We start from the raw sequence: 24,339 nt of genomic DNA, 5'->3' as shown, positions 1-24,339 counted from the left end.
ACCAGAAGTTCCTATCTATGAGCCTCCTGTTTTGGTAGCCTGCCCAGGCCTGCAAAAACAGAGGGGTGGGGGTTGTCAGTCACCTGGCAGCCACTGTACATTGCTGGTGAGGCAGCGCTTGGTGACAGGAGCAGCCAGGCACCTTTAGCTAACACATGTAGCTTACATCTTATCACCTCTGTGGCAAACATTTTAAAGCATCCGAGTCTAGAACAAACTCATTAAACTTCAATAATTCCCCAGGTTCTGTGTAGCTTGCAAGTGAACAGCATCTTGAGCAGCGGACTGTTACCACCACTATTGACAATTGCTGCTGGGGAAATTCCTAGGAGACTGTTACCATAATAAATAGAAATGTGTCTGTTGAGACGTGGCACAAATTTCCACCCACTGAGCTGTTAATTGTTTTTTATTGAATTCAGTCAATTTGTACTCCGCATTTGAATTCTCCAACTGTTATTAAGCTTTCAGCCTCCCCGTTCAGTGTTTTTGACAATCTCTGCCATTTACTCAGCCATTTACTCACTGGCAATGCACAGCAGGGAGGCATCCCGGCAGGTCAGAAGGCCTGCCTACCTGCCACTCTGCCCCCTTGCAGCTCTGCCAGTCTGCTGACCTGCTGCCTTGTTCAGAATGCTGCAGGCTGAAAATGGCAAGGACCCAAAGTGGTGCAGGCATGAGAAGGCGACACATCCCACATCCTGTTATCATCACCTTTGCCATCATAACCACACCCCTAACAACCCCAAACAACTGCCCACAGCCACCAACACACAGCGGTTCACTCACACTAGGGGAGAAACACACGGGAGCGCATGGCACTCCATTTGAGCATATTTGGAAAAATACCACATTTTTTCCATTTGAGGAAAACACGGGATAGGTGGGTGGAAATGGTGGGATAATGACTGATGATGACATCATGTAATGGACCCGTACAATTCAGTGAATGGCCAATCATAAATGTGCAATAAACTGGAAGTGTAGAGGCACCCCTAATAACGTTTCCATCTCTTCAGCTATTGTATTTCACACAGGGCGGGTACAAAGCTGCTTTTTGTATATCATCAGAGGTTCTAATGAACAAACACAATGTTGACTGCACAAGCCTGAAGTCTGCCCACCCTAGTCTAGAAAGGTATGTCAGGATGTTTCATACCATCCAATATTTCACAGATGAAAATAGGGGCATGCTTGTAACACCCTTATTTGTATAACGAGGATCACCAATGGAAGGCTGCTACTCTGTTTATATCCATTTACTTTGCAACAGTATCTCCTTTCCTGATTTAAAAACCAGAAGGGTATTTGGTTTAAAAAATAGGAGAAAAACACTATTGTTCTATATACTTCAGTAGTGCAATGTGTGAAATGGCAGGCTGAGCCACTGCATGGTACCTGAGCATTCATTTGCATGCATCACATGCACACACCCTGGGGAGTTTGCTGAACTCCGAAAAGTTACAGCTGTAGCACCACTAGCAAGATTTTTAAAAGCAAAAATAGGGACAAAATAGGAACAGAAAATAGGGGCTGACACTGACAAACAGTGACAGCTGAAGGATATGGGGCTGACTGGAGATGGATACCCCTATATCCAAATTTCCAAAAAGAGGTTAGTGCTGGGGTTCATTTCGGTGTAGAAGCCCTGGCCCCAAATGTGTGGAGTCAGGCTGTGGTGGTGACTCAGTGCTGCTGCTGATACATTCCGCACATGGTCAGAACCATTCTTTATTAAAAACAACGAAGAATCTTGTGGCACCTTAAAGACTAACACATTAATTCTGTCATAAAGTTTGGTGGGCACCGTCTACTTCATCAGATGCATGAAGTGCTAACTTAAAATTGGCAGATCTATATATACGTGCTAGGGAACGAGGGGTGGGGGTGGGGAGACGTAAACGGTGTTGTCAGAGGGTACTGAAATGCAAGAAGTACAGATAGTGATTATTACCTTAAGAACTGCCTTTCACAAAATATTGTTGGGTGATAAATTTGTTGTTGTTGTTGTTCAGTTGTGTCTGACTCTTCGCGACCTCATGGACCATAGCACGCCAGGCCTTCCTGTCCTCTTCTCTCTCCCGGAGTTTGCTCAAGTTTATATTCATTGCATCGGTGATGCTATCTAGCCATCTCATCCTCTGCCATCCCCTTCTCCTTTTGCCTTCAAACTTTCCCAGCATCAGGGTCTTTTCCAGGGAGTTTTCTCTTCGCATTAGGTGGCCAAAATATTTGAGCTTCAGCTTCAGTATCTGTCCTTCCAATGAGCACTCAGGGCTGATTTCCTCTAGGATGGACTGATTTGACCTCCTTGCAGTCCAGGGGACTTGTAAGAGTCTTCTCCAGCACCACAGTTCGAAAGCATCAATTCCTCGGCGCTCAGCCTTCCTTAAAGTCCAGCTCTCACAGCCATACCTTGCTACTGGGAAAACCATAGCTTTGATGAGATGGACTTTTGTCGGCAAGGTGATGTCTCTGCTTCTTACTATGCTGTCTAGGTGTGCCACAGCTTTCCTCCCAAGGAGCAAGCGTCTTTTAATTTCATGGCTACAGTCACCGTCTGCCATGATCTTGGAGCCCAAGAAAATAACATCTGTCACTGCTTCCATTTCTTCCCCTTCTCTATGCCAGGAAGTGATGGGGCCAGATGCCATGATCTTCGTTTTTTTAATGTTGAGTTTCAAACCAGCTTTTGCACTCTCCACTTTCACCTTCAACAAGAGGCTCTTTAGATCCTCTTCACTTTCTGCCATTAGGGTGGTATCGTCTGCGTATCTGAGGTTGTTGATAATTCTTCTGGCAATCTTAATTCCGACCTGTGATTCATCCAACCCGGCATTTCTCATGATGTACTCTGCATATAAGTTAAATAAGCAGGGTGACAATATGCAGCCTTGCCGTACTCCTTTCCTAATTTTGAACCAATCGGTTGTTCCATGTCCGGTTCTTTCTGTTGCTTCTTGACCCTCGTACAGGTTTCTCAGGAGACAGGTAAGGTGGTCTGGTACTCCCATCACTTTCAGAATTTGCCACAGTTTGTTGTGATCCACACAATCAAAGGCTTTAGCGTAGTCAATGAAGCAGAAATAGACGTTTTTCTGGAATTCTCTTGCTTTCTCCATGATCCAGCGAATGTTGGCGATTTGATCTCTAGTTCCTATGCCTCTTCGGAACCCTGCTTGAACTTCCGGTAGTTCTCGGTTCACATACTGCTGATGCCTAGCCTGTAGGATTTTGAGCATCACCTTGCTGGCATGTGAAATGAGCGCAATTGTACGGTAGTTTGAAAACTCTTTGGCATTGCCCTTCTTTGGAATTGGAATGTAAACTGACTTTTTCCAGTCTTGGGGCCACTGTTGAGTGTTCCAAATTTGTTGGCATATTGAGTGCAGCACTTTAACAGCATCATCTTTTAGGATTTTAAATAGCTCAGCTGGAATACTGTCATCTCCGCTAGCTTTGTTGTTAGTAATGCTTCCTAAGGCCCACTTGACTTCACTCTCTAGGATGTCTGGCTCAAGTTCAGTGACTGCACTATCATGGCTATCAGGGACGTTAAGGTCTTTCCTGTATAGTTCTTCTGTGTATTCTTTCCACCTCTTCTTAATCTCATCTGCTTCTGTTAGGTCCCTGCCTTCTTTGTCCTTTACCATGCCGTCTTTGCACAAAATGTTCCCTTGATATCTCCGATTTTCTTGAAAAGATCTCTAGTCTTTCCCATTCTGTTGTTTTCCTCGATTTCTTTGCATTGTTCATTTAAGAAGACCTTCTTGTCTCTCCTTGCTATTCTCTGGAACTCTGTATTCAGTTGGATATATCTTCCCCTTTCTCCCTTGCTTTTCGCTTCCCTTCTTTCCTCAGCTACTTGTAAAGCCTCATCAGACAGCCACTTTGCTTTCTTGCATTTCTTTTTCTTTGGGATGGATTTCGTTGCTGCCTCCTGAACAATGTTACGGACCTCCGTCCATAGTTCCTCAGGCACTCTGTCTATCAGGTCTAATCCCTGAAATCTATTCGTCACCTCCACTGTATATTCATAAGGGATATGATTTAGGTCATATCTGAATGGTTTAGTGGTTTTCCCGACGTTCTTCAATTTAAGCCGAAATTTTGCAACAAGCGCCTCATGATCTGTGTCACAGTCAGCTCCAGGTCTTGTTTTTACTGACGGTATAGAGCTTCTCCATCTTTGGCTGCAAAGTACATAATCAATCTGATTTCGATATTGACCATCTGGTGATGTCCATGTGTAGCGTCGCCTCTTGTGCTGTTGGAAAAGAGTGTTTGCTATGATCAGCGTGTTCTCTTGGCAAAACTCTATTAGCCTTTGTCCTGCTTCCTTTTGTACACCAATGCCTTGCTTGCCTGTTGTCCCGGTGATTTCTTGACTTCCTACTTTAGCATTCCAATCCCCTATGATGAAGAGGACATCTTTTTTTGGTGTTAGTTCTAGAAGGTATTGTAGGTTTTCATAGAACCGATCAGCCTCAGCTTCTTCGGCCTTGGTGGTTGGGGCATAGACTTGAATTACTGTGATGTTGAATGGTTTGCCTTGGATTCGTACTGAGATCATTCTGTCGTTTTTGAGATTGTACTCCAGTACTGCTTTTCCCACCCTTTTATTGACTATGAGTGCTACTCCATTTCTTCTAAGGGATTCTTTCCCACAGTAGTAGATATAATGGTCACCTGAATTAAATTCGCCCATGCCTGTCCATTGTAGTTCGCTGATTCCCAAGATGTCGATGTTCAATCTTGCCATCTCATGTTTGACCACCTCCAGCTTACTTTGATTCATTGATCTGACATTCCAGGTTCCTAAACAATATTGTTCTTTACAGCATCGGACTTTCTTTTCACCACCAGACACATCCACAGCTGAGTGTCCTTTCGGCTTTGGCCCAGCCGCTTCACTCTTTCTGGCACTACTTGGAAATTCCCTCTGCTCTTCCCCAGTAGTATATTGGACACCTTCCAACCTGAGGATCATCTTCCAGCGTCATCTCTTTTAGCCTTGTGATACATTCCATGGGGTTTTCTTGGCAAGAATACTGGAGTGGGTTGCCATTTCCTTCTCCAGTGGACCACATTTTGTCGGAAACTCTCCGCCATGACCTGTCCGTCTTGGTTGGCCCTGCACGGCATAGCTTATGGCTCCACTGAGTTACGCAAGCCCCTTCGCCACAACAAGGCAGTGATCCATGAAGGGGTGGGTGATAAATAACAACAATCTTTTGTGAACAATGTTTTGTGAAAAGGAGTTTTTCTGATCTACACAGAAACTCAGCCCAGGGCCAAGTATTATGCGTAAGCAGCTATGCATATTCTTCCACTGTTACCCTTCCCTCTGCCTTTGCATAGCTTAGAGCACAATCCTAGGCAAGCTTAGACAGAAGAAAAGCCCCAGAACTCCCAGCGTGCCCCAGCCAGCTATACTGGGGACTTTTGTTCTGTATAAGCTTGCCTACGATTGCTCCCTTAGAGATTGTAAACCCCTTGGGGCAGCGACCTGTTTTTCACCTGTGTGTCATTGTTGTTGTTGTTCAGTCGTTCAGTCGTGTCCGACTCTTCGTGACCCCATGGACCATAGCACGCCAGGCCTTCCTGTCCTGCGCTCTCTCCCGGAGCGTGCTCAAGTTCATATTCATTGCATCCGTGATGCTATCTAGCCATCTCATCCTCTGCCGTCCCCTTCTCCTTTTGCCTTCAGTCTTTCCCAGCATCAGGGTCTTTTCCAGGGAGTTTTCTCTTCGCATTAGGTGGCCAAAATATTGGAGCTTCAGCTTCATTATCTGTCCTTCCAATGAGCACTCAGGGTTGATTTCCTTTAGGATGGACTGATTTGACCTCCTTGCAGTCCAGGGCACTCGTAAGAGTCTTCTCCAGCACCACAGTTCGAAAGCATCAATTCTTCGGCGCTCAGCCTTCCTTATAGTCCAGCTCTCACAGCCATACATTACTACTGGGAAAACCATAGCTTTGATTAGACGGACCTTTGTCGGCAAGGTGATGTCTCTGCTTCTTACTATGCTGTCTAAGTTGGCCATAGCTTTCCTCCCAAGGAGCAAGCGTCTTTTAATTTCATGGCTACAGTCACCGTCTGCGGTGATCTTGGAGCCCAAGAAAGTAAAATCTGTCACTGCTTCCATTTCTTCCCCTTCTCTATGCCAGGAAGTGATGGGGCCAGATGCCATGATCTTAGTTTTTTTAATGTTGAGTTTCAAACCAGCTTTTGCACTCTCCTCTTTCACCCTCAACAAGAGGCTCTTGAGATCCTCTTCGCTTTCTGCCATTAGGGTGGTATCGTCTGCATATTGGAGGTTGTTGATAATTCTCCCAGCAATCTTAATTCCGACCTCTGATTCATCCAACCCGGCATTTCTCATGATGTACTCTGCATATAAGTTAAATAAGCAGGGTGACAATATGCAGCCTTGTCGTACTCCTTTCCCAATTTTGAACCAATCGGTTGTTCCATGTCTGGTTCTTACTGTTGCTTCTTGACCCTCGTACAGGTTTCTCAGGAGACAGGTAAGGTGGTCTGGTACTCCCATCACTTTCAGAATTTGCCACAGTTTGTTGTGATCCACACAATCAAAGGCTTTAGCGTAGTCAATGAAGCAGAAATAGACGTTTTTCTGGAATTCTCTTGCTTTCTCCATGATGCAGCGAATGTTGGCGATTTGATCTCTAGTTCCTCTGCCTCTTCTAAACCCAGCTTGTACTTCCGGTAGTTCTCGGTTCGCATACTGCTGAAGCCTAGCTTGTAGGATTTTGAGCATCACCTTGCTGGCATATGAAATGAGCGCAATTGTGCGGTAGTTTGAACACTCTTTGGCGTTGCCCTTCTTTGGAATTGGAATGTAAACTGACCTTTTCCAGTCTTGTGGCCACTGTTGAGTGTTCCAGATTTGTTGGCATATTGAATGCAGCACTTTAACAGCATCATCTTTTAGGATTTTAAATAGCTCGGCTGGAATACTGTCATCTCCACTAGCTTTGTTGTTACTAATGCTTCCTAAGGCCCACTTGACTTCACTCTCTAGGATGTCCGGCTCAAGTTCAGTGACCGCACTATCATGGCTATCAGGGACATTCAGATCTTTCCTGTATAGTTCTTCTGTGTATTCTTGCCACCTCTTCTTGATCTCATCTGCTTCTGTTAGGTCCCTGCCTTCTTTGTCCTTTATCATGCCCGTCTTTGCACAAAACGTTCCCTTGAGATCTCCAATTTTCTTGAAGAGATCTCTAGTCTTTCCCATTCTGTTGTTTTCCTCGATTTCTTTGCATTGTTCATTTAAGAAGGCCTTCTTGTCTCTCCTTGCTATTCTCTGGAACTCTGCATTCAGTTGGGTATATCTTCCCCTTTCTCCCTTGCTTTTCGCTTCCCTTCTTTCCTCAGCTACTTGTAAAGCCTCATCAGACAGCCACTTTGCTTTCTTGCATTTCTTTTTCTTTGGGACGGATTTCGTGGCTGCCTCCTGAACAATGTTACGGACCTCCGTCCATAGTTCCTCAGGCACTCTGTCTATCAGGTCTAATCCCTGAAATCTATTCCTCACCTCCACTGTATATTCATCAGGGATATGACTTAGGTCATACCTGAACGGATTAGTGGTTTTCCCGACGTTCTTCAATTTAAGCCGAAATTTTGCAAGAAGCAGCTCATGATCTGAGCCACAGTCAGCTCCAGGTCTTGTTTTTACTGACTGTATGGAGCTTCTCCATCTTTGGCTGCAAAGGACATAATCAATCTGATTTCGATATTGACCATCTGGTGATGTCCATGTGTAGAGTCGCCTCTTGTGCTGTTGGAAAAGAGTGTTTGCTATGATCAGCATGGAGAAGGAAATGGCAACCCACTCCAGTATTCTTGCCAAGAAAACCCCATGTGTGTCATTATGACGTGATAAATAATAATAATAATAATAATTCATCTTCATGCTCCCTTGAGGGGTGGGCAAATTCTTTCTTTCCTCTCAGGAAAACAGCAGTAATATACACTTGACAGAAACACACACAGACACAGTTGCCATGGCAACCGTTCTCCCCCAGCCTCCCATGCCGCTCTAGCCTATCGTTTCCACCAGCTTCTATGGCTGTGTTGCGCAGGTCCCTTTCCACAGAGTTAGGAAGAGTTTGCCCCGCCTTTCACCATCCATTCTGTCCTCCGCTCTCTATGCGCCCGTGGCCGCTCTGGCCGCTCGTCTCGTTGCCCTCCTCCGTCCCAGGCCGCTCCGCTGTGTGGGCCGCGGAGCCGTCGGCAGCTGCGGAGGTGGGTCATCGGGGGGTTCTCCTTTAGCCTTTACGGAGAATTTCGTATTTCCCTGTGGTTTCCCGCCTCGCTACCCCTCTAAAACGCTTCATATATAGGTCTTCCATTATCCTCTTCTTCATCTATAGATTCCCCTATAGATTCCCACTGGCTCGGAAGTCAATAATTTATGGGATCTCTCCATATAGGCCCCATTTTCCCCGCCCCGCCCCATCTTCAGTTATGGGTCTTTCCATCTGCGAGTTCCTTTAAAAATAGCTGCTTGCTTTTACGGAGATGGTATGCTATGATTCCTCTGAGCATCTATAGGATATTTCTCTTCCCCCAGCCCTAGTAGGGATCCTATTTCCCCCTCTCCTCTTTAGGATTTCCTCTTAAAGGGCCTTCGATTTCAAAGGGGTGTTGCTTTTCTTCTCTGCTCTGGATCTGATGCTCCCTGTAAGGGTTGTTTTGATGCCCAGAATGGGATCAATACCAGGGAATTTCTCATCTACTTTTATGGGGTTCTCTTATTTTTTGTAAAGCCTCTATGCATGTAGTACTTTTATCATAAAAGTACCCCCCTAAAGGCAAAAGGAGAAGGGGGCGGCAGAGGATGAGATGGCTAGATAGCATCACCGATGCAATGAATATGGACTTGAGCACGCTCCGGGAGAGAGCGCAGGACAGGAAGGCCTGGCGTGCTATGGTCCGTGGGGTCACGAAGAGTCGGGCACGACTGAACGACTGAACAACAACCTCCCTTTCAGTCACGCACATGCAACTTGCTGTGTAGAGAGTGGGATTGGTTTTGTTTTAAGCCATTACGGTTTTGAAGACTGGGAGAAGGGATGGAGGCTGCAGTCCTATATGTGTTTACTTGGGAGAAAGTCCCATTGAACTCAATGACAATTCTGAGTAGACATGTATAGGACTGCACTGTAATTTCTAAATGCAGGTGCTTCTAGTATGTGTGGGAGCCTCCTGCAGTTAAGAGGCATTGGCATCTTTTCTATAGTTCTTTATTACATTTATGCCCTGCTCTGCCCATGGGCTTAGGGTGCCTTATTGTTACCCCAAAAGAGTTCACAGCCTGAAGTCATTGCTACGGATGGCTTGAGGAAACAAAGAAGGGACCAACTAAAAGTGAAAAAACAATGTCTTATCACTCACTGATATTTTCTCGGCCTTTCTCCCAAAATGCAGCTCTCTCAGAAAATATACACTTTGTCCAGATTCTGTTAATCTTCCTCCTTGTTGCTCCTTACCCCATTTTCAGATCACAGACAGATGTAAAAGAGTATGTGTGAATGCTTGGGGAAATAGTTGGAGAAGGAGAATCGAAGAACCCAAATTTGTATTTAGCATGTATAAGTCCTGGAGCTGAGCCATGTCTAAGGTTAAGTTCTGGGAATGGGATGCGTCAATCTGTATCTGCACTGAGTAAGCATGTACTGTGTTTTCCTCTCATTGTCCCAGGCAAAGTTTGCTATACCCCCCAAATTCCATAGTTCTCACTTGGTCTTTCAGGCTCAACTATGGCGTTTTCTTCACCTTTTGGACTATGTTGACTAAGCATCTTCTGCATTGTAGGGAGATCCAGAAACCATCATGGACCCCTTACTGGCCAGCTGCCTGAGGCTGCTAGCTGCACTGCTTCTAGCCCTGTGTAGGATCCGGCAGGCTGATGGGGGTGACTGTAAGGGGCACCGTCAGGTGCTACGCAGTGCATCTGGCTATGTGACTGACGGGCCCGGCAACTATTCTGTCAATGGCAACTGCGAGTGGCTGGTGGAAGGTGAGAACACGAGGAAAGACATTCTCTTTCCTCTGGTGGTGGGTGGTGGGTGATGGTGGTGGTGGGCCAAACTGGTTGACTCCTGCCCAAGGAATGCCACCCCCTACAAATGGCAGGGTCTGCTCACTTGTTAAAGCCTAGTTTGAATGTATAAAGTGGCTTGAGCCCTGAGTAATATTTTCTTCTCTTAGTCCCAACATAAGCCCTTAGGTCATAATGGCTATATGCTACCTCCAGTATCAGAGATCATATGTCTCTCAATACCAGTTGCTGGGGAACATGAGCTGGAGGATGCTATTGGACTCATGTCTGGAGCAACCCTTCTTTTTAGACCGCCCCTTCAGAGGCATGTTTGGTGGAGACCTGAGAGAGGGCCTTTTCAGTGGCTGCTCCCAGACTGTGGCACTCCCTCCCAAGGGGAGCTAGGTTTGCTCCTTCTCTGCTGTCCTTCTGCAGGCAAACAACACTTTTATTTCAGAAGGCCTTTGGCCTGTAAGTGGGTCTGTTGGGTTGGATGCTGTTTTTAATTCTTTGTTTTTTTGTTTTTTTCCTTTAATTGTTATGTTTTTATTGTGTTATTTTGTTGTTTTAATCAATTTTAATTGTGTAAGCTGCCTTGAGTGCCATTTTTGGTAGAAAGACTGGGTACAAATAAAAATATTATTATTATTATTATTGATGATGAGGATGATGATGATGTCCTGCTTGTGGATTTCCTGTGTGGAACTGGTTGGCCACTGCAGGACCAGAATGCAAGACCAGATGGGCCTTTGGCCTGATCAAGCATGACGCTTCTTATGTTCTTACGAGTTCTTTGCCATAGTTGCACCTGGAGGGCACAGTAAGGAATTCTTAACCACCTCCTAAGTTTAGAATTCCCTTCTTCCAGATGTCTCTAACAGCCTGAGTTTAGATTACCTTCTGGAAGCAAGATAGAATATTTCGATTCAGGCAAACATTGTTTTGGTTGAATGAGTAGGGAGGCCTTGTGTTCCTGATGGTTTCCAGCCCAGGGATTTCAAGGATAAGGTGGACTGGAAATCCAAATGAATAACTCTCAATTGAAGGAAAAATGCTCCACCACAAGATGTAATTATGGTCACTATCTGAGATGGTTTTTAGACTTCTCCTCCATGGATTCGTCTATCAGTAACTATTAGGCATGATACTCAGTAGAGGCTGGTGTCTCCGATGTCAGCAGGGTGGTGTATCCACTCCGGGTCTCAGTCAGGACTCTAAAGGAGCCATCCAAGGTGTTGAAGGATGGGTGACGTGCCAGATGAGTGGAGGAGGGCTAATGTCCCTATCTTCAAAAAGGGTAAAAAGGAGGAACCTGGGAACTACAGACCAGTCAGACTGACATCAATCCCTGGGAAAATTCTGGAGCAGATGATAAAGCAATCCATCTGTAAGCACCTTGAAAACAATGCAGTGATTACTCGAAGCCAACATGGCTTTGTCAAGAACAAATCCTGCCAGACGAATCTGATCTCATTTTTTGATCAGGTAACCTCCCTTGTTGACTGTGGGAATGCTGTGGATATAGTACACCTTGACTTCAGCAAAGCTTTTGACAAAGTGCCCCATGATATCCTGATGAGCAAGCTAGCTCAAAGTGGGCTAGATGAAACAACGATCCGGTGGATCCACAGTTGGCTACAGAATCGAACTCAAAGAGTGCTTATCCATGGGATCTTCTCAAACAGGAGAGAGGTAACGAGCGGGTTACCGCAGGGCTCAGTCCTGGGCCCAGTGCTCTTCAACGTTTGTATTAATGACTTGGAGGAGGAGGTCAGGGAATGCTGATCAAATTTGCAGATGGCACAAAATTGGGCGGGATAGCTAATACTTTGGAAGAAAGAAACAAAATTCAAGATGATCTGGATAGACTGGAGCGCTGGGCAGAAAACAACAGAATGACATTTAATAGGGATAAATGCCAAGTTCTGCACCTAGGAAAAACAAACCAAAGGCACAGTTGCAAGATGGGGGATACGTGGCTCAACCACACTACAAGCGAGAAGGATCTTGGAATGGTTGTCGATCACAAGCTGAATATGAGCCAACAATGTGCTGTGGCTGCAAAAAAGGCCAATGCTATTTTGGGCTGCATTAATAGCATCGCTTCCAAATCCTGGGAAGTACTAGTTCCCCTCTCATGGAGAAAGCAAGAGAATTCCAGAAAAACGTCTATTTCTGCTTCATTGACTACGCTAAAGCCTTTGATTGTGTGGATCACAACAAACTGTGGCAAATTCTGAAAGAGATGGGGGTACCAGACCACCTTACCTGTCTCCTGAGAAACCTGTACGAGGGTCAAGAAGCAACAGTAAGAACCAGACATGGAACAACTGATTGGTTCAAAATTAGGAAAGGAGTACGACAAGGTGGCATATTGTCACCCTGCTTATTTAACTTCTATGCAGAGTACATAATGAGAAATGCTGGGTTGGATGAATCACAGGTCGGAATTAAGATTGCCGGGAGAATTATCAACAACCTCAGATATGCAGACGATACCACCCTAATGGCAGAAAGTGAAGAGGATCTAAAGAGCCTCTTGTTGAGGGTAAAAGTGGAGAGTGCAAAAGCTGGTTTGAAACTCAACATTAAAAAAACAAAGATCATGGCATCTGGCCCCATCACTTCCTGGCATATGGAAGGGGAAGAAATGGAAGCAGTGACAGATGTTATTTTCTTGGGCTCCAAGATCACGGCAGACGGTGACTGTAGCCATGAAATTAAAAGACGCTTGCTCCTTGGGAGGAAAGCTATGGCAAACCTAGACAGCATAGTAAGAAGCAGAGACATCCCCTTGCCTACAAAGGTCCGTCTAATCAAAGCTATGGTTTTCCCAGTAGTAACGTATGGCTGTGAGAGCTGGACTATAAGGAAGGCTGAGCGCTGAAGAATGGATGCTTTCGAACTGTGGTTTTGGAGAAGACTGTTACGAGTCCCCTGGACTGCAAGGAGGTCAAATCAGTCCATCCTAAAGGAAATCAACCCTGAGTGCTCATTGGAAGGACAGATACTGAAGCTGAAGCTCAAATATTTTGGCCAGCTAATAAGAAGAGAAAACTCTCTGGAAAAGTCCCTGATTCTGGGAAAGACTGAAGGCAAAAGGAGAAGGGGACAGCAGAGGATGAGATGGCTAGATAGCATCACTGATGCAATGAATATGGACTTGAGCACACTCTGGGAGAGAGTGGAGGACAGGAAGGCCTGGTGTGCTATGGTCCATGGGGTCACGAAGAGTCGGACACGACTGAACGACTGAACAATAACAACTAGTTCCCCTCTACTCAGGACTGGTTAGGCCTCATCTGGAGTACTGTGTCCGGTTCTGGGCACCACATTTTAAGAAGGATGCAGACAGGCTGGAGAGGGTTCAGAGGAGGGTGATGAAGGTGATCAGGGGACTGGAAACAAAGCCCTATGATGAGATACTGAAAAAACTGGGGATGTTTAGCCTTGAGAAGAGAAGACTGAGGGGAGATATGATAGCACTCTTCAAATCCTTGAAAGATTGTCACAGAGAGGAAGGCTAGGACCTCTTCTCGATCATCCCAGAATGCAGGACACGGAATAATAGGCTCAAGTTACAGGAAGCCAGATTCCGGCTGAACATCAGGAGAAACTTCCTGTCTGTTAGAGCAATACGGCAATGGAACCAATTACCTAGGGAGGTAGTGGGCTCTCCCATACTGGAGGCATTCAAGACTATGCTGGACAGCCACCTGTCAGGGATGCTCTAACTTGGATTCCTGTATTGAGCAGGGGGTTGGATTCAGTGGTCTTGTAGGCCCCTCCCAACCCTACTATTCTATGAAACCTGGAGTGGATTCACTGCCCTGCTGACATTGGAGACACCAGCCTGCACTGATGATACCCAAGAATGGAACTTCCCTGTTCAGAGGCAATATATCTCTGGATACAGAATACTAATATATGGCCAAATCTATATAATAGGAAGTTGTTATATTACAATAAGTGATTGGTTGAATGCTAAACAAAAAATGGGGGTGGGCATATTGCCGTGCACTGCTTGTCTGTTTGCCATCCTTCCCCAACCTGATGCCCTCCAGATGTGTTGAACTGCAACTCCCATAATTCCCAGCCATCATGGCCAATGGCTGGGAATTACGGGAGTTCCAGTCCAACACATCTGGAGGGTACCAGGTTGGGAAAGGTTGAGCTAGATGCACCTTGACCTGATACAGCAAGGCAGAGGACTGTTTAGTCCTCCCTCTTATGGCCTTGTAAGAAGATTGACAGCACTACTGGAACACTGCTAGTGCTGTCGGTATCCCTGCTCTTAGTGTTTCCACATGTATGTTCTTCCTGCAAGCATTGGGTTTGGTAGGTTTTTTGCCTTTTTCATCACTCAGTCAATTATAAACTTGGGAAATCCTGTCAAGTATCAGCCCTGAGTATGATTGTGGAAATAGAAGGTCCCATAGAGTGGTATGCTGAGATGGCCATGCATTTTTTTTTTTTTTTACTGAAAGAGGTTCTCTGCCTCTTCACAGAGGTATGATTATAGGATTTGGGGCCCACTTAAGGTCCACTACATACCACCCCATTGGCCCTGGGACTGGTCCTCTAACCACCCTCCCCTTTTGTACCCTGCTCAGCTCCCAGCAGCAGTTACCGCATCCTCCTGACCTTCATGTTTATGGATACAGAATGCACCTACGACTACCTCTTCGTTTACGACGGTGATTCCCCCAGCAGCCCTTTGCTAGCCAGTCTCAGTGGCAGCACCCTGCCCCCCACTGTTGAAGCCACCTCTGGCAAGGTATTGACCCTGGAAGTGGGAGATTGGATCACATCACAGTTGGTTATGTAGACACACCATCATCAGCCTGGAGCCAAAGATGTGGAATATATATGTCCTCTTAAAGGATGGACAGCCTGCTCCCTGGGGCTGTATGTGGTCCTCTGCCTAATGTCATGCAGCCCTCAGCCTAACTTCAAAAGCCCCTGCAAGCAATCGCTTTAGAGTTCTTTCAAGAGCAATCTGCGTCTGCTCTAGTAGCCATCTGGGCAGGAGAGAGAGAGAGAAAAGGGGGTGTCAGAGAAAGTGAGAGAGAGAAGGGTGTGTGTGTGTGTGTGAGAGAGAGAGAGAGAGAGGTGTCAGAAAGAGAGAGCACATAAAAGGTTTCAGGGAGAGAGAGAGAAAAGGGGTGTCAGAAAGATAAAAGGAATGATCCTCCAACTTTGGGCTCTGATTGTGCCCACCACTGGTTTTTGACCCTGCCCACTGCTGGCATATAGCTTCTCTGGCCAGCTTTAACTCCCCCCCCCCCCCCCGGAATGTGGCCCTCAACAGAAAAATGGCCACCGGCCCATTTTAAAGAAAGAGGAGATGCCAATTTACCCAAGTTGTTGAGATGAAGGCATTAGAGCTAGGTTGGAGGATGAAGGAATTGGAGGAGGGGAGCAGAGATTCTAAGCAATGCAGGACATTTTATTGTGATCATGGCACCATCCTATCCCTCAGGCAGGAGAGTACCAGCCTTATGCAAAGTGCGTGTTCTTCCTCAGTGAAAATTTCCTGACAGGAAACTCCTCCCCAACATCTAAATTATGAGAAAAGCATTCTGATTAAATTCAATATCCTCCAGCTTACACCAGAAGGAACAGATTTGTTCGATGGTTATATTATTGGATGACATCTTCGCAAAGATCTGTTTGAGATCTTAGCCAAGTCTAGAGTGTAGCCTTTTTTATGATTGGCAAACTTAAGAATGATGCTGTTTTTCTGCAGGTATATAGCAGTCAAGTTTATTAACTCTGGAGTAAACTGGAAGAGATTGAATTATATCATAATACTGTTTTCATAATTTTAATTGTTGAGTCACTTCCCTCAAGAAAGACTCTGTGCTGGAAGCATGTTGGGGAATTTGGAAACCAGTTTAGCAGTAAGTAACACTTTCTTGCATCCACTGTTTTTGGGTGGTTTTCTGTTTTTGCCTTTTTCATCACTCAGTTAACAATAAACTTAGAAAATCCTGTCACATCTGTGCCATGAGTGTGATCATATGATATAAATACATGGAAAAATGTAAGAGGAGAAAGGTGAACTCTCATAGGCCTGTATCCCCCTGAAAAGAGTTCATCAAGATGGCCAGAGGCAACTGAATGGAAGATGCAAAAATGTATCATTTTTTAAATGTGTGACCAATATATGTTATTTAAAACATTTTCCCCCATGTCTCCATTGCTCAAGAAGCCTTATGACATTTTAAAAGCACAGCAAATACAAAACTAAAATAATCCTAAGACTCCAGACATATAGGCTGAATCTAGACATAGCTGTTATACCGTTATCATACCGTTATAACTAAGGCTATGATAACGGTATAACTGCTATGTGTAGGTTCAGCCATAGTCAAGAACTGACAGGCACAGCTAAGAAAGCCCTGTAGAAATTAACATACTAGTCTAAAACTGTATTCACTTGTTATGAATATTACTAAAAGCGAAAGTGGTTTTAATCAATCAACCCATCAGAGTGGCCACCCCAAGGCTCTTCGCTTCCCTAGGCAAATCCAAATCCACCATGCACTTGGTGTCTTATTGTACACTGACAGTAGTTTAACAATTGTCCATTAAATTGACTAGGATATTACTTTAACATTTTCATGTTGACTGTCCAGAGGGGTAACTGTTAGTCTGTTGCAACAAAAGCAACAGAGTGTTGTGGCACTAGCAAACTTATTCTGGCATGAGCGTTCGTGGACACTGTCCCCTTCATCATATCCATGAAGTGCTAACCTCAAATTGTGTGTATAGATCTATATACACATGCTGGGGGAAGGGAGATGTAAAATGTGTTGTCAGAGGGAATAGAAATGTAAAATAGTTCAGACTGATGATTACCTTAACAATTGCCATTCACAAACTGTTGTTGGGTAATAACACAGACATCAGTGCAATGGTGAACTGATTAACACATGGAGTGTAATTTTTTTTAAATATTGTCTTTATCTTAATAACCTAATAATGCCATGCACAACAGCAGGGATTTATACACCTGCTAATCTTCCAATGTGATATACAGTCAGGGCCAGAAATATTGGAACAAGGATAACTGTTTTTGCAGTTGGCCTCTGTACACCACCACACTGAAGTTGAAAGGAAACACACCCAGATGGGAGCGAAGTCAGGACTTTCAGCTGTAATTCAAGGGGTTTGACAAAAGCGGAGCACTAACCATTCAGGAAGGACAGCCAGTGGCATACACCCCCCCCCCTTCTTGGTGGCTCCTAAGTAATGGAACGAATGGCTGACAAGCAGCTGCAAGGCCAGGTGTGGCCTGTTTCCTGAGCATCCCATGACCAATCAAGCAGATAAAAGGCCTGGAGGTGGTTCTGAGTGTTACATTTGCATTTGGTAGCTGTTCACTGGGACTCCCAACATGAGGTCCAAAGACGTGTCCATGCAAGTGAAGGAGGCCATCATTAGGCTGAGGAAACAAAATAAACCCATCAGAGAGATAGCAAAAATAGTGGGAGTGGCCAATACAACCGTTTGGAACATCCTGAAAAAGAAGGAATTAACTAGCAAGCTCAGCAACAGCAAAAGGCCTGGCAGACCACGGAAGACAACTAAAGTGGATGACCGCAGAATGCTGCTCATGGTGAACAGGAACCCTTTCCCAACATCTAGCCAGGTCAAGAACTCTCTTGAGGAGGTAGGCATGTCATTGTCAACATCTACAGTCAAGAGACGGCTTTATGAATGTAAATACAGAAGCCTCACAACAAGGTGCAAACCACTGGTAACGCTCAAGAACCGAAAGGCCAGATTAGCCTTTGCCAGCAAACTCCTAAAAAAGCCTGCCCAGTTCTGGAATAAGTTTCTTTGGACTAATGAAACTAAGATTAACTTGTACCAGAATGATGGGAAGAGGATAGTATAGAGAAGGAAAGGAACAGCTCATGATCCAAAGCATACCACATCAATCGTCAAACATGGTGGAGGCAGTGTTATGGTATAGGCATGTATGGCTGCCAATGGAACCAGGTCACTGGTGTTTATTGATGACCTGACTGCTGATAAACGCAGCAGGATGAATTCTGAAGTGTATAGGGCTATACTTTCTGCATTCATCCGAATGCTGCCAAACTGACAGGACGCTGCTTCATATCAGATGGATAATGACCCAAAACATACAGCAAAAGCTACCCAAGAGTTTCTCCAGGCAAAGAAGTGGGATGTTCTTCAATGGCCAAGTCAGTCACCTGATTTCAACCCAACAGAGCATGCTTTTCACTTACTGAAGACAAGCCTGAAGGGAGAAAGACCCACAAACAAGCAGCAGCTGAGGGCAGCTGCAGGAAAGGCCTGGCAAAGCATCTCGAGGGAGGAAACACAGCATGTGGTCATGTCCATGGGTTCCAGACTTCAGGCAGTCATTGACTGCAAAGGATTTTCATCCAGGTATTAAAGGCGATCCTTAAGTTTGAAATGATGTTGGTTTGTTCCTTTACTTATGAGCCCCCAACGATGGGTGTGTGTGTATGCCACTGGCTGTCCTTCCTGAATGGTTAGTGCCCCGCTTTTGTCCAAACCCTTGAATTACAGCTGAAAGTCCTGACTTCGCTCCCATCTGGGTGTGTATCCTTTCAACTTCAATGTGTTGGTGTACAGAGGCCAAATGCCAAAACAGTTATCCTTGTTCCAATATTTCTGGCCCTGGCTGTATGCCATCATTTGCCAGCAATGCTGTACTGCATTTTACATAGGTCAAACAGGCCAGGCTCTATGCCAAAGAATAAAAGGACACAAATCTGAAGCCAGGAATGTTCAGAAACCAGCAGGGGAACATTTTAACCTCCTAGGACATTCTGTGAATGACCATAAGGTGACCATTCTTGAACAAAGGAATTTCAAAGCCAGATACAAATGTGAAATTGCTACAGTTCCAATTTTTGAAGAGATTCAACACTATTTCTTGTGGTTTGAATGACAAAGGTTTTTTTTAATCATGCTACATATTGGCTCACCATTATAATGCAACAGTGTTTTGTGAATGGCAGCTGTTAAGGTAATTATCACTGTCTGTACTTTTTGCATTTCAGTTCTCTCTGACCACATGGTTTACATTCTCCCAACCCTCAGCTTGTGTATCTACCAATTTGAGGTTAACACTTCATGCATTTGATGAAGTGGACAGCGTCCATGAAAGCTTATGCCAGAATAAATTTGTTAGTACCACAAGACTTTTTGTTGTTTATATTGAATGTCTGTTGCTTCTCTTCTTCTTCCCCTTTAAGACATTGTCTATGCCCCCACCCCCACATATTTGGTGGAGATGAGAAGGCTCTTGATCTCACCCCCTGGAGAAAGGGGATGCCCTCCTTCCCCAAGTGCAGGCGGTGATGATCTTTCCAAGACCTAGTAGAGGCTGATGCCCTTGGACTGTTGGCTTACAGTGCAATCCTATGCATGTCTACTGGGAAGCAAGTCCCATGGGATCCAACAGGGCTTACTCCCAGGTAAACACGTATAGGATTGCAGCCTTCGTTCACCTCTGTTGTTGTGTTGGCCCTGGGGTCAGTATATATCGAGGTTAAATGGACAGTTTTACAAGTGTGGCTCTTTAAGCTGTGTGGAATAGGACCCATAGCTTTGGGCAGTTTATAGCTTTGGCCCCTGGCAAGTCCCTTTGGCATCATCCTGGCGCCTTGACTTCAGCATCCTTGGAGCACTCATCACTCTTCCTTCCTGCTTTGCAGATGCTATTGCACCTGTTTAGTGACGCCAACTACAACCTGCTGGGCTTCAATGCCACTTATGCCATCTCGCTGTGCCCGATGGGCTGCTCGGGACATGGGATCTGTGACAACGATGGGCGCTGTGCCTGCTTCCAAGATTGGGGTGGCGAGGACTGCTCCATGCCTGACTGCACCACCTATTGTCAGAGCCATGGCATGTGCAGCCAGGTAAGACCAGCTCCCTGTTGGTCATGCTTAGAATTTCAAAAGCCAGTTGGTTTTCATGATGTCAAGGGCAGCATTTTCATCTCCTTGGCTTGGAAATGGCCTTGCCTGTAGGTCGTTTGTATTCTGCTGGGAGCATGTGAGCTTAGGTTTTCTCAGCCTGATGGGATGTGCCTTGTTTCTCCCCGCTTCTCCCCGGCAGGAGTCGAGGCACTGCCAGTGTGAGCCTGGATTTGTAGGCCAGGCCTGTGACTTAGCCCTGAGCGAGAACCAAGGAGCCGGCAAGTGGTACAATGTGAGCGCCCGGGATCCCGGTTTCCGGGCTCGCACGGCTGCTGCTGGTGCTTTCCTGCCCTCCACGGGAGGACTGTACATCTTTGGAGGTCAGAAATCATCCCATTATATTCTCCTGTAGGCGAATGAAGGGAGCAGCTGTGGGCATTTGGGGGAATGATTGTGCATTTCTTCAGGCTGGGCTGAGAGCTGAAACACATAATCAGCAGAATTGTCTTGATAGTCTGAACCACTCCACACTGCAGGTGTGGGGATTGGATGTTCCTTTTGTATTTAAAAAAAATCTAGTTCGGCATATTGACAAATAGAATGTTAAGGAGAATATTACATGCTGCCCAACCTATTGCAAGAAAGTTTTGTCTTGTTTTTCCTATGGGGGAGCATTCAACCGTGCAATCTCCCCCCTGCAATCTGAATGGTACAGTCTAGTAAACAAATGCACGGTGTGGTTCTCCTGATCATTTGTTTCAGATCTTAGTTAAATTATATGTGGCTGGCCAAGCTGAAGGACTCCTTTGAAGTCACAGCTAGAGGAACAGCAGGAAGAGACGCAAGTCGGAAGAGAGTCGTCTGGGGCTTCGCAGGCCACATAAAGTGAACTGAGCCTCTGCTTCTCCCCGCCCCCAGCCACCTTTTCTCTGCTGCCCTTGATGGCCAAGCACTGGTTGCCCTGTCTCCTTTATGATGCTGTATGCATACATCAGAAGGCAAAGTCTACATCAAAAAGGAACCTGGCAACCAGAACGGGGTGGTGGTGGTGGTGGTGGTGGTGTTGGTCTAGCAGCCACCGGGAGCAGCAGGTTCAAAGGACAGGTTTCAGCCCCTCAGGCAGTACGATGTGGGGCCAGCTGGCCTGATCTAACCATTCGAGTAGTGCTGATGGGCCTGCCACATTGATTTCTCTAGAAGATTTATATCCTGTCTTTTGATCCAGTGAGCTCTGAGGTGATTTATTGCATCATGCCCTACTTGTGTGTTTCCCACAACTGGTTGGCCACTGTGTGAACAGAATGTTGGATGAGGTGGACCCGTGGTCTGATCCAGCAGGGCTCTTTTTATGTTCTGATATTACAACAGTGTAACTTAACTACTCAGCAGCCCTTGTTCATCCGGTCAGAGGATCCTTCCCTTCCTTTCCCTTCCCTTCCACCCTTGCAGGCTGTTTCTCCTTCCTTCCCCAGGTTTGGATTTAAACACAGCCCTGGGTGACCTCGTCTTCTATAACTTCACCACAAATGTGTGGCATCGACGAGTGCTCAGCCCCTCCCCGGTAAGTACATTCTTTCCCCTGTTGCTGAGGACGACTCTCTCAATGGTCCTTAGCACTGAGGACCACTGAGATCCTCAATGGGGCGGGGGGTGTACTCCTGAGATGCTTTAAGCATCTCACTGAAAATATAATGTGCGAATGCAACAAATGTGTGTCACACAGGGCCGCACCCGTCATGGAGTGTGGATTGGCTGAGGCTCCCTGCTGAGGGGATGCTTGATGTCAAACTGTGTTTGCAAGCTGTGTTTGCTCCAGCTTCAAAGAGCAGGCTCAACTTGCAAGAAAGGGGATTTCGACTAAACTTACTTACTTACTTACTTATTTATGTAATTTTATTTAAAATATTTCCTGGCTGCCTTTCAGGGCAGGAGCCCTCCTAAGGCAGTGTACAAGAACAACGTATAATAAACTCTGATATGGTCTTAAAAAGCAATAAAAACAGCAACAGTAGCAAACGTTCAGGGGAAGGCCAAAATAAAATAATATGTTTTCAGGGCCTTCTTAAAAGCCTGCAGTGATGGGGCCTGGCGGACACCTGATGGCAACTTATTCCAGAGGTGTGGGGCCACTGCGGAAAAGGCCCTCCCTCGTGTGGTTGCCCGCCCAATTGCTCTCACAAGTGAGCAGATGAGAAGGGCCTCTCTTGCTGAGAGAGTGTGGGCAGGCTGATACAGATGAAGACGATCCTTCCAGTAATTTAGGAGGAACTCCCCAATGGTAATAGCTGTTTGAAAGGGGAACCAGCTGCCTCAGAAGGTGGTTTCTTCTTTTTTTAGTTAAGCAGAGGCTAGATGGCCACTGATCAGGGATGCTGTAGCAGTGGATTTCCTGCCTCGGCAGGGGATCGGGCTAGATGACAGTTTGAGGTACCTTCCAACTTGGTGATTCCGTAATGTGTGAAATGACTGAGGAGGAAGAAAAAAATCACTGTTCCACTGTGTATCTATCTCATTGGCACCCCATTTTTGTTCTCCCCCTTTACAGTCTGCACGTCACTCGCACACAGCGGTGGCTTGGGAGGGTTTCCTGGTTCTTTTTGGGGGTGAGTTGGCCAGCGGCTTTCTCGCCAATGACATCTGGATGTACCTTCCTCGGGAGGGGCGCTGGCAGGAGCTGGAGCCTCTCAACACCACGTGGTTTCCTCCACCTCCCGGGTTGGCTGGCCATGCATCTGCCATGGTGGATGAATGGCTGTATGTGTTTGGAGGTGAGTTGCAGTGTCAGGCCTGTGTGTGGCTCAGGAGTCCTGGGGAACCTGTCACAGCCCTGAGAGGAGAGCAGGTGGGGCGAAGGGTCACCACAGTTTCCATTCTGACTTCAGCCAAGGTCACGAGGCTTGTCACCTTGACAGTTTTCTGCCATGGGGCAGAAATGTCATTTAGTTCCAGCTCAAGGAAATTCCAAGTTCTGTGCTCAAAATATGTTATGCAAATCAACGTGCGCTTTTTGCAGCTCTGTTTTGCATGAATGTGGTCGACTTGTACGCTTCCTGGACATAGAGCAGGAAACTGGAGGACTTTCCTGCTCTATGCTTACGTTTTAAATAATCAGAATTCGGTACCAACTTGTCAGGAGATGTCTAGAACCAGAAACCCATGGTTCTGTGTGCCGCTGCCTAGCATGGTAAGCCAACATTTCAGCTAGAGTTCAATGTTTTCCCCAGGCAGAGGAGTGTTTTCTAGGCTGTAGCTGTGGCTTAGTGGTGGAGCACCTGTTTCGCATGCAGAAGGTCCCAGGTTCGATCCCCAGCATCTCCAGGTAGGGCTGGACGAATTCCTGCCTGAAACTCTGGAGAGCAGCTGCCAGGCAGTGTTGACAGCACTGGGCTAAATGGATCCTTGGCCTGACACAGTATAAGGCAGCTTCCTATGTCCATCCAGGCCCGCTGTTGGCTGTCACTAACCTGAAGGAACTATGATGTGTTTCAAGCTAGTCTAGAATTTAGCCTGGGCAGCGACAGAACCGGCTAACAGTAACCCCTTAGATCTCTCTTAGGGGCTGCCTAAGGCCCAGTACTGAGCTGACACATTGGCCAAATTCCACTTGCAGGATGGTAGAACAGAAATAGCTCCAAGCATAGCAATTTGAAGAGATGTGGGAAAGTAATGTCCCAGCATGCTGGGCCTCCTCGTTTCCCCACCTTTCTGCAGGCCGCACCTCGGTGGATGTCTTCTCCTCACAGATGTACCGCTTCCACCTGAGGGTGTGGCGCTGGGAGCTAGTGACGCCTTCGGGAGGCAAAGCTCCTGTTGCAGCCGGTCACTCCATGGTGTTCCATCCAGCCTCCCGCACTCTCCTGGTTTATGGCGGGCACCGGCCCTCCACTGCCCGGTAAAGGGGGAACTGGGAGTAATGTGGGGAAAAGGAGATGGTAGAAACTTGAAGGGATTGTGGGAGGAATGACTCACCCAAACTCTTCCCCGACCTCAGGTTCAGTGTCCGAGTTAACACCACCGACCTCTTCCACGTGGACCTGCGCTATTGGAGTACATTGCGTGCCAAAGATTTGCACCGTGGACCTCGAGAGAGGGCCTTCCACTCTGCCACAGTAATTGGCAACTACATGGTTGTTTATGGTGAGTATGGCATCGCTAGCCAGAGGGGACACAGGGATACTGGAATGATGTAAGAAACCAGAGAGGGAAAAGCATCATATGTTTTTGTTCTATGCGAAAACTGACCACTTAATCATATTTTTTTTGTCCCAGAGGATATAAACTAGGCTTGCCACAATTTTTCCTGCTCCTGTGCAATCTGGCCCCCAGAACCTTAG

The 24,339-nt window shown here is 46.2% G+C and overlaps 1 protein-coding gene across 2 annotated transcripts in view; it reads left to right on the top strand.

Annotated features, from left to right (window-relative positions):
• The first annotated feature begins 8,164 nt into the window (after positions 1–8,164).
• Positions 8,165–24,339, top strand: part of MEGF8 (multiple EGF like domains 8) — a 71,079-nt gene continuing 54,904 nt past the window's right edge. The window contains exons 1-9 of one of the 2 annotated variants that reach the window (XM_084815067.1): positions 8,165–8,275; positions 9,848–10,052; positions 14,687–14,850; positions 19,799–20,005; positions 20,205–20,385; positions 21,478–21,566; positions 22,551–22,773; positions 23,717–23,897; positions 23,997–24,142. In XM_084815067.1, the coding sequence (XP_084671193.1) occupies positions 8,180–8,275; positions 9,848–10,052; positions 14,687–14,850; positions 19,799–20,005; positions 20,205–20,385; positions 21,478–21,566; positions 22,551–22,773; positions 23,717–23,897; positions 23,997–24,142 (1,492 nt within the window). In that variant the 5' untranslated portion in view covers positions 8,165–8,179. Of the gene's footprint in view, positions 8,276–9,847; positions 10,053–14,686; positions 14,851–15,850; positions 15,977–19,798; positions 20,006–20,204; positions 20,386–21,477; positions 21,567–22,550; positions 22,774–23,716; positions 23,898–23,996; positions 24,143–24,339 lie in introns of those variants that run through there. The other variant, XM_084815068.1, reaches the window with a different exon arrangement.

Source organism: Heloderma suspectum, chromosome 10 (genome assembly GCF_057233095.1).
Source record: "Heloderma suspectum isolate Gila_16-S chromosome 10, 16-S_ref, whole genome shotgun sequence".
Classification (NCBI taxonomy): domain Eukaryota; kingdom Metazoa; phylum Chordata; class Lepidosauria; order Squamata; family Helodermatidae; genus Heloderma; species Heloderma suspectum.
This window is presented reverse-complemented; position numbering and strand designations above follow the sequence as displayed.